Source organism: Antechinus flavipes, chromosome 2 (assembly GCF_016432865.1).
Source record: "Antechinus flavipes isolate AdamAnt ecotype Samford, QLD, Australia chromosome 2, AdamAnt_v2, whole genome shotgun sequence".
In the NCBI taxonomy this organism is placed as follows: Eukaryota; Metazoa; Chordata; class Mammalia; order Dasyuromorphia; family Dasyuridae; genus Antechinus; species Antechinus flavipes.
Genome location: NC_067399.1, coordinates 621,836,576 through 621,851,641, shown reverse-complemented (window position 1 = coordinate 621,851,641; position 15,066 = coordinate 621,836,576). Strand labels below are relative to the sequence as shown.

The 15,066-nt window shown below is 39.2% G+C and overlaps 1 protein-coding gene across 12 annotated transcripts in view; it reads left to right on the top strand.

Annotated features, from left to right (window-relative positions):
- Positions 1-15,066, top strand: part of CELF6 (CUGBP Elav-like family member 6) — a 135,308-nt gene that overhangs the window by 12,940 nt on the left and 107,302 nt on the right. For 6 of the 12 annotated variants that reach the window (XM_051981951.1, XM_051981950.1, XM_051981956.1 and 3 more), the window contains exon 1: positions 13,881-14,079. The exons of 1 other annotated variant lie outside the window; for it this stretch is intronic. In XM_051981951.1, the coding sequence (XP_051837911.1) occupies positions 13,890-14,079 (190 nt within the window). In that variant the 5' untranslated portion in view covers positions 13,881-13,889. Of the gene's footprint in view, positions 1-13,745; positions 14,080-15,066 lie in introns of those variants that run through there. 5 more of the 12 variants (XR_007951186.1, XM_051981949.1, XM_051981948.1 and 2 more) reach the window with 1 other exon arrangement.

Sequence of the window (15,066 nt, the reverse complement as noted above, 5' to 3'; positions counted from 1 at the left end):
TTATTCTCATCTATAAAATAGGGTTATATATATGTAGCCTACTTCACAGAACTTTTATGAAATTCAAATGAAATAATGCATCTAAAATGCTTTGCAAATCTTAACTTTTGATATAAATGTTTATATAAATTTTCTTATAACTGTAAGTTATCATAATAATATTCCATTGCATTCATATACCACAGTTTAATTCACCTATTCTTAAATAATGAACCACAAAATCTGTTTCTAATGTTTTTACTATGAAAAATAGTGCTGCTATGAGTGCTTTGGTACATGTAAAATTTTTCTGTCATTACCTTCTTTGTGATATAAACCCAGTACCAGAGTTTCTGGATCAAAGGACAGGGATTGTTTAGTAATTTTTCTCACAAAATTCCAAATGGTTTGTGAGAACAGTTGGACCAATTCACAGCTCTACTAACAGTGTATTAGTATGCCTTCCTCCCCACGGTTTCTCCCACATTTACAATTTTCATATTTTTACCATATTTCCAACTTGATAGGTGTGAAGTAATATTTCAAAATTATTTTAATTTTCATTTCTCCTATATTGGTGATTTAGAGCAATTTTCAAAGGAATGTTTTCATTTCTCACTTTATTGTTTTTGTTTTGTTTTGTTTTTACAAACTGCTCATATCCTTTGATTAGTTATCTACTGAGAAAATTCTTAAGGTTTGTATCAATTACCTATAGATTTTGTATACAAAGATGTTTGATACAAAGATTTTTTTTTCCCCAAGTCAATCTTTTCTTTCTTTTCTAGTTATATTGATTTTATTCATGTGAAAACTTTTTGACATTACATAACTGAAATTGTGTCTCTGTTTTTCATAATCTCTTTTATCCCTTGTGTGGTTATGAGATTTTCCCTTAAAAGAGTTTTGAAAGATAGGGTTTTCCATTCTGTTTATGGCCTTTTATATTTATATCTTTATTTGTTTCTTGAATCATGATACATGGAATAAAGTGTTAATATAAAGCTATCTTCTACCAAACTGCCATCTAGTTTTCCTAATAATTCTTCCCCACTATTTTATGTTACTGCTTTTATGAAAAACTAGGCTGTTGTACTCATGTATTCCAATTTACTGCCTTTCTAGTCTTTTTAATTCTTTTTTTGTGCCTACTTTATTTCATTATTTCCCCTAGAGTTGTTGAAAATTTTTCCTTCTCATATGAATATTGCTTTTATTTCATTGGTCTATACTGTAGCCTGTTGAGTTTGATTGAAATAGTGTAGATCTGAATATTAGGTAGTATCATCATATTTATTATTAAATTAGCATGAGCAAGCCATAAACATTGAAGGTCTTTTTTTTTCTGTAAACAGTGGTTAAAAACTACATTTATATAAGACCCATATGCCTTGGTAAATTAACTCGAAGAGATATTTTGCATTCACATTATAGTTTTTTCAAAAGAATGTATCTTTTTCTCCCAACTTTTGTTCTGATTGGTTTTGTGGTGTTCTGATACTTTGCTAAAGCTAAATCCCTATTAGTTTCTATTTTGATGATGTAGGATCTTCTAAATAAATCAATCTATCATATAAAAATAGGAATAAAAATGTCTCCACTTTGCCAATGCTTATTCCCTTAATTTTTTTCACTTATCTTTTACTATAGTTAGCATTAGTAGGACTATGTCAAATAATAGTTGAGAGAGATCATTCTTCTTTCACCCATGAATTTACTTCCAACTTCCAGCAATTCTGCATTACAAATAATGCTTATTCTTGGTTTTAGATAAGTATTTTTCATTATATTAAGGAAATACTTTTACATTCCTATTTTAACAGAAATAAGACGTATTTTTTGGAATATTTTTATCCATCTATTAACATAATCATGTGGTTGTTTAAGCTATTTTTATGTTTAATTATGTGAAACAATTTTCTAATAGTGAACTATTTCTGCATCCCTAGGATAAATCAAATTTGAACATGCTGAATATTTTTTATATATTTCTAAATTCTCTTAAAATGTTATTTGTTTGCATCAAAATCCATTAATAATGTTGATTTATAATTGTCTTTCTCTTTTTTGTCTCTCCATGGTTTGGTTATCAGGAACATATTTGTCTCATATAAAGAGTTTGGTAAAGTACCTTCTCTCTTTATATTTGAATCTATATGATCTTTTAAAGTTTCCTGACAGTTACTTGGCAGTCTTATCTACCAGTTTGTTCAGTACTCAAGGATATACATCATTTGGGTTTAACAAATCTACTCATTAAGGGCCTCTCTGAGTTATTTCTTATTATCTTCTAAGTTATCTTAGATATCATTCCTTTATTAGGCCATTTTTGTACTGCCCTTTCCGATCCAGAGATCATTTCCTTGGCAGAAAAAACAGAAGGAAAATAATAAATAAGTATTATCACTAGTGATTCATTGTCACTATCCTGGTCACTCCAAGGATTAGTCCTATCCCTATTTTGAAAATTTTATTTTCCCTAAAAATAGCTTTTAAAATCTTCAAATCTTTTAAAATTTTTATTCATCCTTCTTTAACAGTCTGACTTCATTCTGAGCAATGGCATTTTTAATACCAATTTTATAATAACCTGACATAGGATCATCATCCACTACCTATCTTTGTTTACATTTTCTCTACATCCACATAATTTTCTCCTTGCCACAAAAGCCTACTTTTAAACTCAAATATTCTCCTGATAATATTACATACTTGCAAAGCATTGAACACCTTAATCTCCAGAAAATCAATATTACATATAACCCAAACATTAATGGAAACATGTAAGGTGAATAGGATACAGGATATTACCAATAATAACTTTCACAAGGGAGGCAGCACAGGAGACACAATCAATGGTATATGTGAGTAGAAAAGGCAAGCTGGTCATGTTTCCAGGACAAGAGATAATAAATAGACAGCACAAATATTTCACTGGTATTTACAAAAAGTTGAAATCCTAGAAGTCCTCTCACATTTTTGGTAGATCCTTGATTAAATTTATGGAAAGAAATAAAGAAGGATTGAATATAATGAGATGGTATGTAAAAGCTATAGTCTGTACTGGTGGAAAAAATGCTTACATCCATGGGATCAGATATGTATTGGAATATCAAAGCATATACATCATTACAATATATCCTCAAGACAGTGAACAAGATGATGAGGAGACCCATTAGGGTCAGTTGAAGAAATGGAGGAGAGGAGTTTTTGCAGTGTCATAAAGACTTGCCTTGCTATAGTAGATGGATTAGACTTATTCCACTTGATTTCTGGAGAACAGAACTAGGATTAATAGGAGGTATGATGAAGAAAACAGATTTTTATTTCAACATAAGCAAAACTCTTCTCAAGGTCAGCTACCACACTGATAGTAAATTATTTAACTTGAAAAAGCTAAAATCTAAGACTAAAGTGAAGGGAAAGTTGGAGCATGATTTTTTTATTTACAGATGACTATATACTCAATGTAGCCTCTGAGGCTGAGATGAAATGTAGAATGAATCTATTTTCTGCTGTTTGTGCTAATTTTGACCAAGCAATTAACAGCAAGAAAAAGCTTTTCCACTAGCCATCACCACGCCAACCATATGTGGAACCATTGGTTACAGCAAACGGAGAAATCCTGAGTGCTTTGGACAAGTTCACTTTTCTTGTCAGCATACTTTCCAGGAATGTCCACATTCCAGTCCTTTTATAGTTGAGGTTGATGAACACATAGATGAGGATGACTGCTAGAGCTCGCTCACTGTTTGGGACGCTCCAAAAGGAAATGTTAGAGAGAAATATTAGGCTGCCTACCAAACTGAATATCTACAAAGTTTTTGTGATGAGTATGTCTGTGAAACCTGAACAGTTTACCAGCATCATGCCAGGAAACTGAATCATTTCCATTCGGATTGTCTTAGAAAGATTCTGAAAATCGCCTGGCTGGATAAGATACCAGACACTGAGATCATTTCTCAAACTAAACTGCATTCAAACTCTAATGCAAAGAGCATAACTCTGATGAGCTGGAAATCAAAGAAAGCATTCACATGGAGGTTAGAAGAAGCAGTATAAGAACACTCTCAAGATCTCTCTAAAGAACTTTAGAATGAATTATGCGGCATGGGAGACACTGACAAAGAGAAGTTCTATGTTCTATGAGCAAAGCACAATTAAAGTAGCTCAAAAGAAATGTGAGAGGTGCACATTTAGAAATATCTTCAATTCAAATGTTCACATGGACAATTTGTGCCCAATCTGTGGTAGTGTTTTCTGAGCTCATCTTGGTCTGATTAACCATAATCGGGCACAGTGTACCTTGACTCTAATATAATGATATCATTTTGGTCCTCTTCAAGGATAATAACCATGAGTTGTATTATATAATTTGCAGTCCCTTCCAACACTAAAATTCTATGATTTCAAGAGATTTTAGTTTATAAATAAATTAAACATGTCAATCATATTAAACAAAAAATGTTTTTATATGTAACTGGGGAAAATAAATTTTTTTTTTTTAAAAATAGCCTTGACAGAGATTCTCTCCATCTGAGCTATGATCTCTCATTTTCTTGGGGATGAGAATCATGTCCTATTCTAAGTTGGGATATTATTGTTCAGCTTTCACCTAATTAATAAACACATTTGCAATGATTCACCAAAAATCTAAAATATAGAGTCAGAAGATCTTAAAGTCAATACAGCATGAAGGTTATTAGTAACATACTCAAAGCATAAACAAATACAGAGGTGACAAAAATCTAGATTTGTTGTGCAAGGAACTCTAAATAGAAATCACAATGTTTAATCTCAAATCAAGTACTTAATAAGCACCTACTATAGGCATTGTCCTAGAATCTGGGGATGTAAATACATTGTCTACCCTAAAGAGTCTTGCATAATAGGGGCAACATGATGGCACAGTGGATAGAGCACCATCTCTGAAGACAGGAGAACTTGAGTTCAAATTCGGCTGTGTGACCCTGGGCAAGTCACTTAACCCCAATTGTCTCACCAAAAAAAAAAATCTTGCATAATAATGAGAAAATCTCAAGTACACATATAAGTACATGCAGAATAAAGAGAAAGAGAAAAATGAAAAATAGTTAAATATGAAAGATTATTAAGAAGGAGAGCACTAGCAATTGAGGGAAATGAGAAAAGACTTCATCTAGATGGTGGTGCTTATGCTGCATTTTCAAAGAATAGAAAGATTCTGTAAGACAGGAGTGAAGAAGAAACCCATTCAGACATGTGAGGAAGATAATACAAAGGTATGGAGATGAGAAATAGAAGGTTATATATAAGAAACAGATAAAAAGACTAGTTTGGCTATATCTCATTGTAGGAAGGGGAGTAAAGTACAGTAATGCTGGGAGGAAACACTGGAGCAAGGTCAGGAAGGTTTTAAAAAACTAAACATCAGAGTTCATATCTTATTTGAGAGGCAATAGAAAAACATTAGAATTTAGTGAATAGATCAGATCTATGCTAAAGGAAATCACATTGGTAGCAGTGCAGAGAGAAATTTTGGCAAAGAGACCAGTTAAGAAACCATTTCAACAATCTAGGCAGAATATGATAGAACTGAACTAAGAGGGTAGCTAAGTGAGTAAAGAGAAAGAGTTGAATGCAAGAAAAGCAAGATTTGACAAGTAAACGCATATATGCAATGAGGAAAAATGAGGAGTCAAACATAATGCCAAAATTATGGACTTAGCATTTCTGCCTTTGACAGAAATATGGAAGTTTGGAAGGGGATAGACTTAGTGGGATGAGATCTATTTTGGTCAGGTTAAGTTCAAGATATCTCCAGGACATTCAGAGAAATGTCCAAAATTGGTGATATAGAATGAGGATTCAGGGAAACTGGGACTTGATATATAGACTCATGAATCCTCAGCATAGAGGAAGCTAGAGAGAGAGAAGTATTGGGCACCTAGGATAGAACCTAAATAAGAGAGATATGGATGATAAATCAACAAAGGATACTGAGAAATGGTTAGACAGGTTGGGGGAAACCAAAAGAGACTTGTATCATGAAAGCTTAGAGAAGAGAGAATATCCAAAAGTATATGTTGAATGCTATCGTTGTTGTTCATCCTTCATTTTGGAAGAGGATCAATCGCAGATGATGTCTTGATGTTTTGACTCGAAAGTAAATTGTATTTAAGTGAGGTAGAGCTGTACAGTCATCAGATGCACTACTTCCTCCAGAAGCATCAGAGTCCAATGAAAAGACGGAATTCAAGATAACTGGAGATGGCCCCCTTTGTTGAATGTATCAGAAAAGTAAAGGATAAGAACTGGAAAAAAAATCACATTTCACAATCATTGGTAGCATTAGGAAAAGCAGTTTTAATTGAGTGATGAGGTTAGAAGCTAGATTGTAAAGGGTTGAGAAATAAGTGAGAAGAGAGGAAGTAGAAACAGCTAATGTACACACCACTTTTTAGGAGTTTGATTGAGAAAGAGAAATAATATATAGGAAGAAAGTTTAAGGAACTAATAGGATCTAGTGAAAGTATTTTAAGGATGAGGAAGATTTGGGTATTTGGAGGCATGTTTAACAGCAAACAGGTGCTGAATCAATCCACTGCACCAAGAGAGGGGTTAACAGAATTTACTGTTAAATTGCTTGTTCAACTGACTCCAATCTTCTCTAGTTTTAAAAATTATCCAATCTTAAGGCAGAAGCCACTTCCACTGCCCAGCAATGGGACAAGAAGGAGCCCAGGAAGGTTATTGAAGACAGAGCTGAGTAGCTTTTTCCTAAGATCACCCTTTTGGTGCTGTCCAGGAACAATCTCAAGAAAAGGGAGATCACTTAACCAAAGAGAATCAACTTTCCTTCTTTCTTAGCGAGTCCTGCTTTTCCTAGCCACCAGCTGACCAGAGCATCATGTTCCTTCATGGAATTCAAGATGAAGCCGCTCTGAGTTTGGGTTCTGTTGATCACTTCTGCTGATTCCAGTCATCACTTCTGCAGCCTGAAATAATTGAGAGCCAAGAGCTGACCAGGGTAAAGAGGAAAGACATTCAATTAGGCTATCTGCCAATAAACATTTGTTGAATTTAGTTCAATCTATTGGGAAATTCAAGTCAGTGAATTGGATAGGTTATTGGAGGCAATGAAGAAAGGAGCATTTGATGGATATGTGTGGGAAAGCAAAAGGACACTAGGTGGATTTGCAGAGACAGATATACGTGATCACATAGATGCAGAGACACAGAGACACACTTGGAACAATCCTAGCTTGGCCCTCAATTCTCAGATTTCAGAAAATGAAAGGTATCTAGTTTCATTTGTAAATGTGAAAAAAAGACTTTTTAACTAATGTGTAAATAAGTGAATCCTGGATTCTCTGACACTCAGTTGTTTAATCACTTCACTAATGAGAAACCTCTCCTTATTGAGTTCTGCCTACACCCTGTTGATCCTTAATGTTAACTTCAAATTTGCCTCACCAGCAGCAGGAGATGCTTATCACTCTAAGCATCTATTCCTCCTAAGCAGGCAGCTCACATTTAAGGTTGACAGAATACTTTTCTCCCTTCAATCCTGTGAGGCAGAAAGTATATAATCATTATTATTTTCATTTTACAGATAGTTTAACTGAGGCTTAGAGCTTGTTATGGATTTGTCCTATATTATTCAACTAGTTCCAGAGATGAGATGCAAGCCCAGATTCTTTTTTTTTTTTACTCCAAGTGGGGTTTATTCATAAGAAGGAAACAACTTGGCATAATGGGTTGAGTATCTGATTTTAATCAAGAATTGTTGTTGTTGAGTAGTTTCAGTCATGTCTGACTCTTCCTGACCCCATTTGGGGTTCTCTAGGCAAGACATTGCAGTGATTTGCCATTTCCTTTTTAACAAACTGATCAATGAATTCTATGCCAGGTTAGAGTAAGTTCAAGGGCATCATGAGGTGTTCTGGAGAGTTTTACAGATGAGGAAACTGAAGTTAAAAGAGTTAAGTGACTTGCCAGGGTCACAGAGCTAATTAGTGTCTGAGGCCAGATTTTGACTCGTCTCTTCTTGACTACAGGCTTAGCACTCAATCCACTGTACCTTTATCAGGAATGCTTAGATTCAAATCCCCTATCTGAGATATGTCAGCTATATAAACTTGGGCAAGTCACAGCTTCTATGTGCCTCAAAGTATAAACAGAATTTAACTACAAAATCATAGGCAGGTTGCTATCTGGATAAGAGAAAGTATTTCCACTCCAGAAGTTCCCTATGCTACTAAAAATATAGATTGTTGAATGTTCTTGAATTCCTGATGAAAGTACAATTTTACAAAAATGTTTCTATAGAATTACAAGTAATTGAAACCATATAAAAATCTACCCACATCACCATGGATGGTTTTATTTCTTACCAAACCTAGTCTAGATAGCTACATTAAATCATCAGGTCCCTCTCAAAAGCCTTTTTAATTTCCTGATTCAAAAGCTTCTCAAAGGAAGGTAGCTACCAAATTATCTAAGGCAATTATCCAGAATACCTCATAATACCACCGAATTTACCCTAATCTGGCATCCTGCATAGAATTCAATGATTAGCTTTTGAAACCTGCCTCAAACTGCAAGTTTTTGACTGAAGTTTGGCACTCCAGCTACATATCTTTAGTAAATTAGTAATTTACCAACTCATCATCCCCTCTGTCAGGGGAGACAATAGAAACATATCAAGAGAAAAAATGATTCATGTTCCTATGGAGCTTTAAGCCCTACAAAAGTACTTTAAGCCCTACAAAAGTACCTTCCTCATAATATGAATTCCCATTCCTATTGTACTGATGAGGAAACTGAGGCTCAGAGAGGTGAAATGTGTTGCCATGATGACACAACTTGGAAGAAGCAGAAGCAGGATTCAAACAAGTCTCCTGAAGATTCCAGGACTATATCTAGGACTGACATATGACCTCTCAACAGTCATGAATCATGAATCCCACTATTACACACATACAAAAAGGCATAGTCCCAGTGACGTGGTCTTACCCAAAAAGAACCATGTGGTCACCTGGTTTCATGCAAAGTCACACCCTCAAGGTTAGTGGTAAAAGAGACAGGGAGGTCAATGATACATTTTCACCTTAAGGGGATATTTTGGTTCCAGTGAACATTACACAGCCTCTCAAGTGAATGTCAGATATATAGTTATAACAAGAACAGCACAACACTGATAGACAAACATGGTTCCTTACACACAATCTAAATTGAGGCTGTTCAAATTAAGATCCAGGAAAGATGGACAACTGAGAGCGATGAGACAATCCCATGGAGATTAGCTCTGAAAGTCAGAAAGACAAAAAAAAAAAAAAAAGCTATGTATAGGGAACAAATTTAGTAAAAATTCCCTTCTGTGCTCCCCTTTCTGTCTCTTCAGATGAAAAAGATATTCAAAGCAACAGAGTCAGAGTCATAAAGAAATGGATTTAAATCCCATTTTAGCTCTATTTAAATGTTTGATACTCAAAAAATCAATTAACATCTCTAAGTCTTAGTTTCCATATCTGTAGAATGGTAGTAATGATATGAAATACATCATAGAATTATGTGAAGATCAAATAAGATAACATATAAAATGATTTGTAAACTTTTTAAAAAACAATATATAAATGTGAACTATTTTTATAACATTATATCCACCTAAGCAATTTATATGATTAACAATGAAATCTACATATCTCTTTATGGAACAGTAATCCAGTGGACAGAGCTCTGAATTTGAAGGGCCTAAGCTCTAAGCCTGCATCATTTATTATCTAAATTGCCTCCTGTAAGTTATATAACCTCCCAGGGACTCATTCTACTGATATGTAAAATGAAGGAGTAGGAAAAGATGAGATAGGAACAACTGAGGTCCACTTCATGTCTAAATCTAGGGTTCTGTGGTCCTTCCTGCACCCATCTTAGCAGCTGAGGACTTTGATTTTTTTTTTTCTGTTTTTGAAGGAAGAAGGTGAAAGAGAATAGATGTGAGGGGGTAGATGAAGAATTGGAATAAAGTGGTGAATGGGCACAAAGGAGTAAAGATGTGGTGGGCTTAGAAGAGAGAACTTTGCAAAAAGACAGGGCAGTCTACCCCTACTCATGAAATCCAAGATGCATTACACATATCTTAAGAAAGTAGACCACAGGTTTAAGGATTTAGAGCTAAGGGAGACCTCAGATGTTGACTGATCCCAACCCTCTCATTTTACAGATAAAGAAACTAAGCCTTGGGAGCTTGTGTGACTTGCCCATAGTTAACCAGGTATTAAGCATCAATGACAGCATTAAATCCAGGTCCTTTGGCCCTACGCTGCTATCCTGCCCAACTCTATCCCATAATTTACTATATCCCATTTTTTCTTCTTTAGGGAGCCTTGACTCCATAGGATCCTACTTTCCAGCATTATCTATGGGGGCTTTCTACAATGTATCTCAATTTATCCTGTGATCTATCTGGGCCAACTCTTCTCCCATGAATGATGTAATTTTTTTCAAGCATTTTGCCTTACTGTTCCACTGAATCTTCTTTTTACACCCCAGATGTGATTATTGGGACAACCTTCAACTTTCCCAGGAAATTCCTTAATAAGAGAGTGAGAAAAGGACTAAATAGAATGAACAACTAGTCAAGGACTCCAGAAGCTTGGGGAACAGATCTCTCCTGGTGTATTCTTTCCTTAAAGTATCACAGAGCAGGTATCTGGAGCTCCCAATTTTATGGACAATGGGTACACACAACCTAATCTCTTCTAGATTCAGACTAATTTCTCTCGTCTCTGGATGTGGAGGTCAGAGCTAATTCTCAAATTAGAAGGTCCTAAGAGAGTCATGCAGTCTATAAGCCTAGTTACCTTAGGATCTGACATCTCATCTTCCTCAGTCCTTTCTTCTTCCCCTCAAAGAGACTGACAGAATACCAAGGGCTCAGTATAGCCTATTGCTAGGATTAGAAACACAGCTCACAAACCCATGATCTACTGATGGGGTTCAGGATAGCCTCTCTTTATATAAATAACAATGTATATAATGTTAATGACATGCATTCTCTCATGTGAACATATGAGGTATAGAGGTACAGAATTATAGAATATGAAGCTTGCAGTAACCTAGTCTAAATAGTGTCCTAAAGCAATCCTCACTACCACATATATTGCAAATGGTCATACAATTTCTTCTTGAAGACTAATGAGGAAAGAATATTCCCAGTCTTTTGAGGCAGACCATTCACATCGTGATCTCTCTAATTCAGGGGTTCTCAAACTACGGCCCACGGGCCAGATGCGGCAGCTGAGGACGTTTATCCCCCTCACCCAGGGCTAGGAAGTTTCTTTATTTAAAGGCCCACAAAACAAAGTTTTTGTTTTACTATAGTCCGGCCCTCCAGCAGTCTGAGGGACAGTGAACTGGCCCCCTATTTAAAAAGTTTGAGGACCCTTACAATTGTTAGTTTTCCTGACACCAAATATAAATTTACTTCTTTGCAACTTCCACTTTTTGCTCCTGGTTCTCTCCTCTTGGGCTAAAAGAATGAGTTTAATCAAACCTCCACAAAACAGCCTTAAAATACTTTTAGTCTGGCTGTCATGAGAATTCCCTAGTTTAAACATAACCAGTTCCTTTAATCAGCTTTTATATGACATCAAGGCCTTTCATCTATATGGAATGTGAATTCTAATATCTGTTCATACGCCTATGAGTGAGTCTCTGAACATAGTACTATGCTTATATCTGCTTATAGGTATCTGTTTATGTGTGATATATGTGGGTTTTTTTTCAGTAAATCAGTAAGCAAGCATTTATTAAACGCTTACTACATGCCAGACATTGGAATGAGTACAAAGAAAGGTTTGTGTGTAGCCACCAAAGATCATTTGACATTCCTGCTTCCCTTTAGAAGTTAAGATCCTTACTGCCTTCTCCATAGCAACAGTTAAATCCAGTTTATTCTTTCACCTTTTTTCCTTTGCCTCAATTTCTCACTTGGAGTTCTGTCTGCCCTAATCAGCAGATCCTGGCAGATGCCAGAATTTCTATCTATTCCTGTCAATGGGGCTGTTAACACAAGGGATACTTTATAAATTCAGGTGCATCTGTATGGGAATGGAGTTAGCTGCGTGAATGCACGTCCTCAAGTGGAGGTGCTTGGGGGTGAAGTGGAATGTAGGGGTGTCTGTGTGTGTGTTCGGGATGACAGTGGAAATCCTGGCGTTGGTTTCTCAAAAAACCCCAAAGCTATTAGACATTACAAAATCCCTGACTCTTCCAACCCCATTTCTGAAGAAAGTCCTCACATTTCTCCCTCCCCTAGTTTCTCTACAATGCAGGAGAGAGAAAGGAATAGTCTGTGAGAGGAAAGGTAACCTAGGGAACCCTCAAACACCGCCCCCTTCCCACCTTCAGCCTCCAAAATCCCTAATCCCAAGGGCAGCCTTTCCCCTCCCCGGTTCTCGACACTTCCTATTACCTCCGCCTAATGGGTTCAGACGCAGAGAAGTGTAGGCAGACGGTGTGGAGCCAGTTCTGAAATTTCCCTGCACATGTATGTGTATTTCCTCTTCTCCCCAGAGAACGGAGAGATTTGAAGGGTCGAGAAGGTTAGCTTTTTTAGATCCATATCTGATTGTGTATGAGGGGCATCCGAAAGGAACACTGCCCGGCCCACCCAGTCCTCTACCCGTCTCCTTGTTGTCCGATGTGGTCACATCGGGTGTATTATTCTCCGTCGCGGGCATTTCCGCTCTAAGATGCTGCCCTTTTCCCTCCTGACCCTGACCCTTGTCCCGGGGTAGACGCCCCCAGGAAACCGCCTCTTCTTATTGATTTGTTCAGATTTCCTAGGTTCCATGCACTCTGACCCACCCACCTTCTCACCTTGGGCTAAAATGCACTCTACTAGTTTCGAGATCTTATAATCTGGAAGTTCCTGGCAAATGCACAAGTGAACGGAAACCCACAGGTGAATACGAATGCTAGGAGATGGATGTCCAAAGCAACACGAGCACATAGAAAGCAAAAAGCAAGTGTCCGTGTGTATGTTGTGCACCGCCTCGCAGTGCTGCATCTGACTCGGTGGGACCGTCCCCGGAGACGTCTCTGTGTAATAAATGTGCAAGTCGCCTAAATCAGAAAACAGGCAAACAGGGACTGCCTTATCGCCACCTGCTGTGTCCCCTCTCCCCCTACTCGCCCCCGAGCAGCACAGGCACACCCACGTACACGCTCAGACAGACACTCAAACACACTTGCAAGCTCACGCTCCCCCAGCTTCTCCCCCGCCCCGCGCTTCTGTTGCCATAGCAAGCGTGCGCCCAGGCTGCTCCCCTCCCTACACCTCCTCTTCCCCACCTCCCCACCCGCCTCCCCCGCCCGCCCTGGACCTGGCCCCTGCTAGCTTCCCTTCTGATTGGACGACGCTCCCTCATTATGCTAATCGCTTGCGTAGGGTCCGGGGCCAGCAGGTTGACGTCATCAGGCACTGTGGCAGCGGCAGCTGCTGAGGGAGGGGGGGGTGGGGGGAGGAGGGAGGAGGGAGGAGGCGGGGAGGACTAAGAGCGAGCGAGAGAGAGAGAAGAGGGAGGAGAGGGGGGCTCGGAGAGAGCACGGGAAGGGAGCTGGGGGAGAGGAAAGGAGCCAGAGAGAGAGAAAGCGAACACAGCGGGACCCGCCCCCCTTTTCCTCTTGCCCCCCCCGCCCCCCGTAGCGAGGGCAGCAGGACCCGGTGGGCGGGCGTGTGGCCCCCGGGCAGCTGGGGGGGTGGGGGGCGGGGTCGGGGAGGGGGGAGGGGGGACATGGCCGCGGTGCCCAACGGAGTATCGGCGCCGCCAGCCGGCCCCGGCCCCGGCTTCAGCACCACGGACAGCGGCGGCGGCGGAGGTGGTGGTGGTGGTGGTGGCGGCGGCGGCGGGGGCTCGGGCAGGATGACCGGGCTCAGCCCTGGGCACGGCCCCGGCCCCGTGATCCCCATGAAGGACCACGACGCCATCAAGCTGTTTGTGGGGCAGATTCCCCGGAACCTGGACGAGAAGGATCTCAAGCCCCTGTTTGAGGAGTTCGGCAAAATCTACGAGCTGACGGTGCTGAAGGACAGGTTCACGGGTGTGCACAAAGGTGGGCTGCCGAAACGGACCCCCACTCATTCTGGAGCCCCTCACATCAGACCTCCAACCTACCCCAACTCCAGATCCCTCGCTACCCTGCCTACCCTCCACTCCAGATGCCGGACATCCACCACCCCAAAACCCCTGAACTTCCCATTCCGGTCCTCGAATCACACCCACTCCAGAACCTGTCCCCCACACTCTGGACATCCCTACACGTGATCCCTCACCCCATTGCCATTACTAACATCCTAGAAACCCCATTCCCCTTTTTCTTCAGGCCTTGGAGCCCTCGAGGCTCTCCAGATCTTGCCTGCACCCTCCACTTTGGATTCCAAAACCCCACAAAAGCTCTGCTGATACCCTTTTATTGGGTTCCCTAAATCCAGAAGCTCATACTCAACCCCACGTTCCTTATTCTATAACCCTTTGGATCTTGCCAGTCTCTAACCCCAGCCTTTTCTCATCTCAGGTCCTAATATCCTCTGCATCTCAATTACTTAGTATCATAACGCTTCCTTCTGAATCCCTCAAACCCTGTTTTGATATCTAAGTACAAATCATTCCCCCTAGTACCTTTGAACTTCAATTTGAGACAGTTTCTTTGATTCTCAGACCCCCAACTCCAATTCCTTCAATCTAGGCCCTAAACTTCCTTTTTCAAACAAAATAGATGATGACAATTTCCAAAACCCAAGGCTCCCACTTTCAGATTTATGGGGCCTAACCTAACCCAGTGCCCTTTTTTTTTTAGTCTAAGTTCCAATCCCCTTTTAGGACCCATACATACTTCTGACTGAACCCCCAAAAGCCCTTTGCCCAATATCCTCAGACTCCAGTTTGGAACACTGATCTGTCAACTCCACCCCCTACTGCCTTCTTATTCCCAACTCTATCAACTGTCCCTAGCTTCCCTTAAGCCTACTTCACTCCCTCATATTTCCTTTTATCTTCTAATCCAGTCCTTGAATGCCTCCCCCTTATCCTCCCTTCTCTA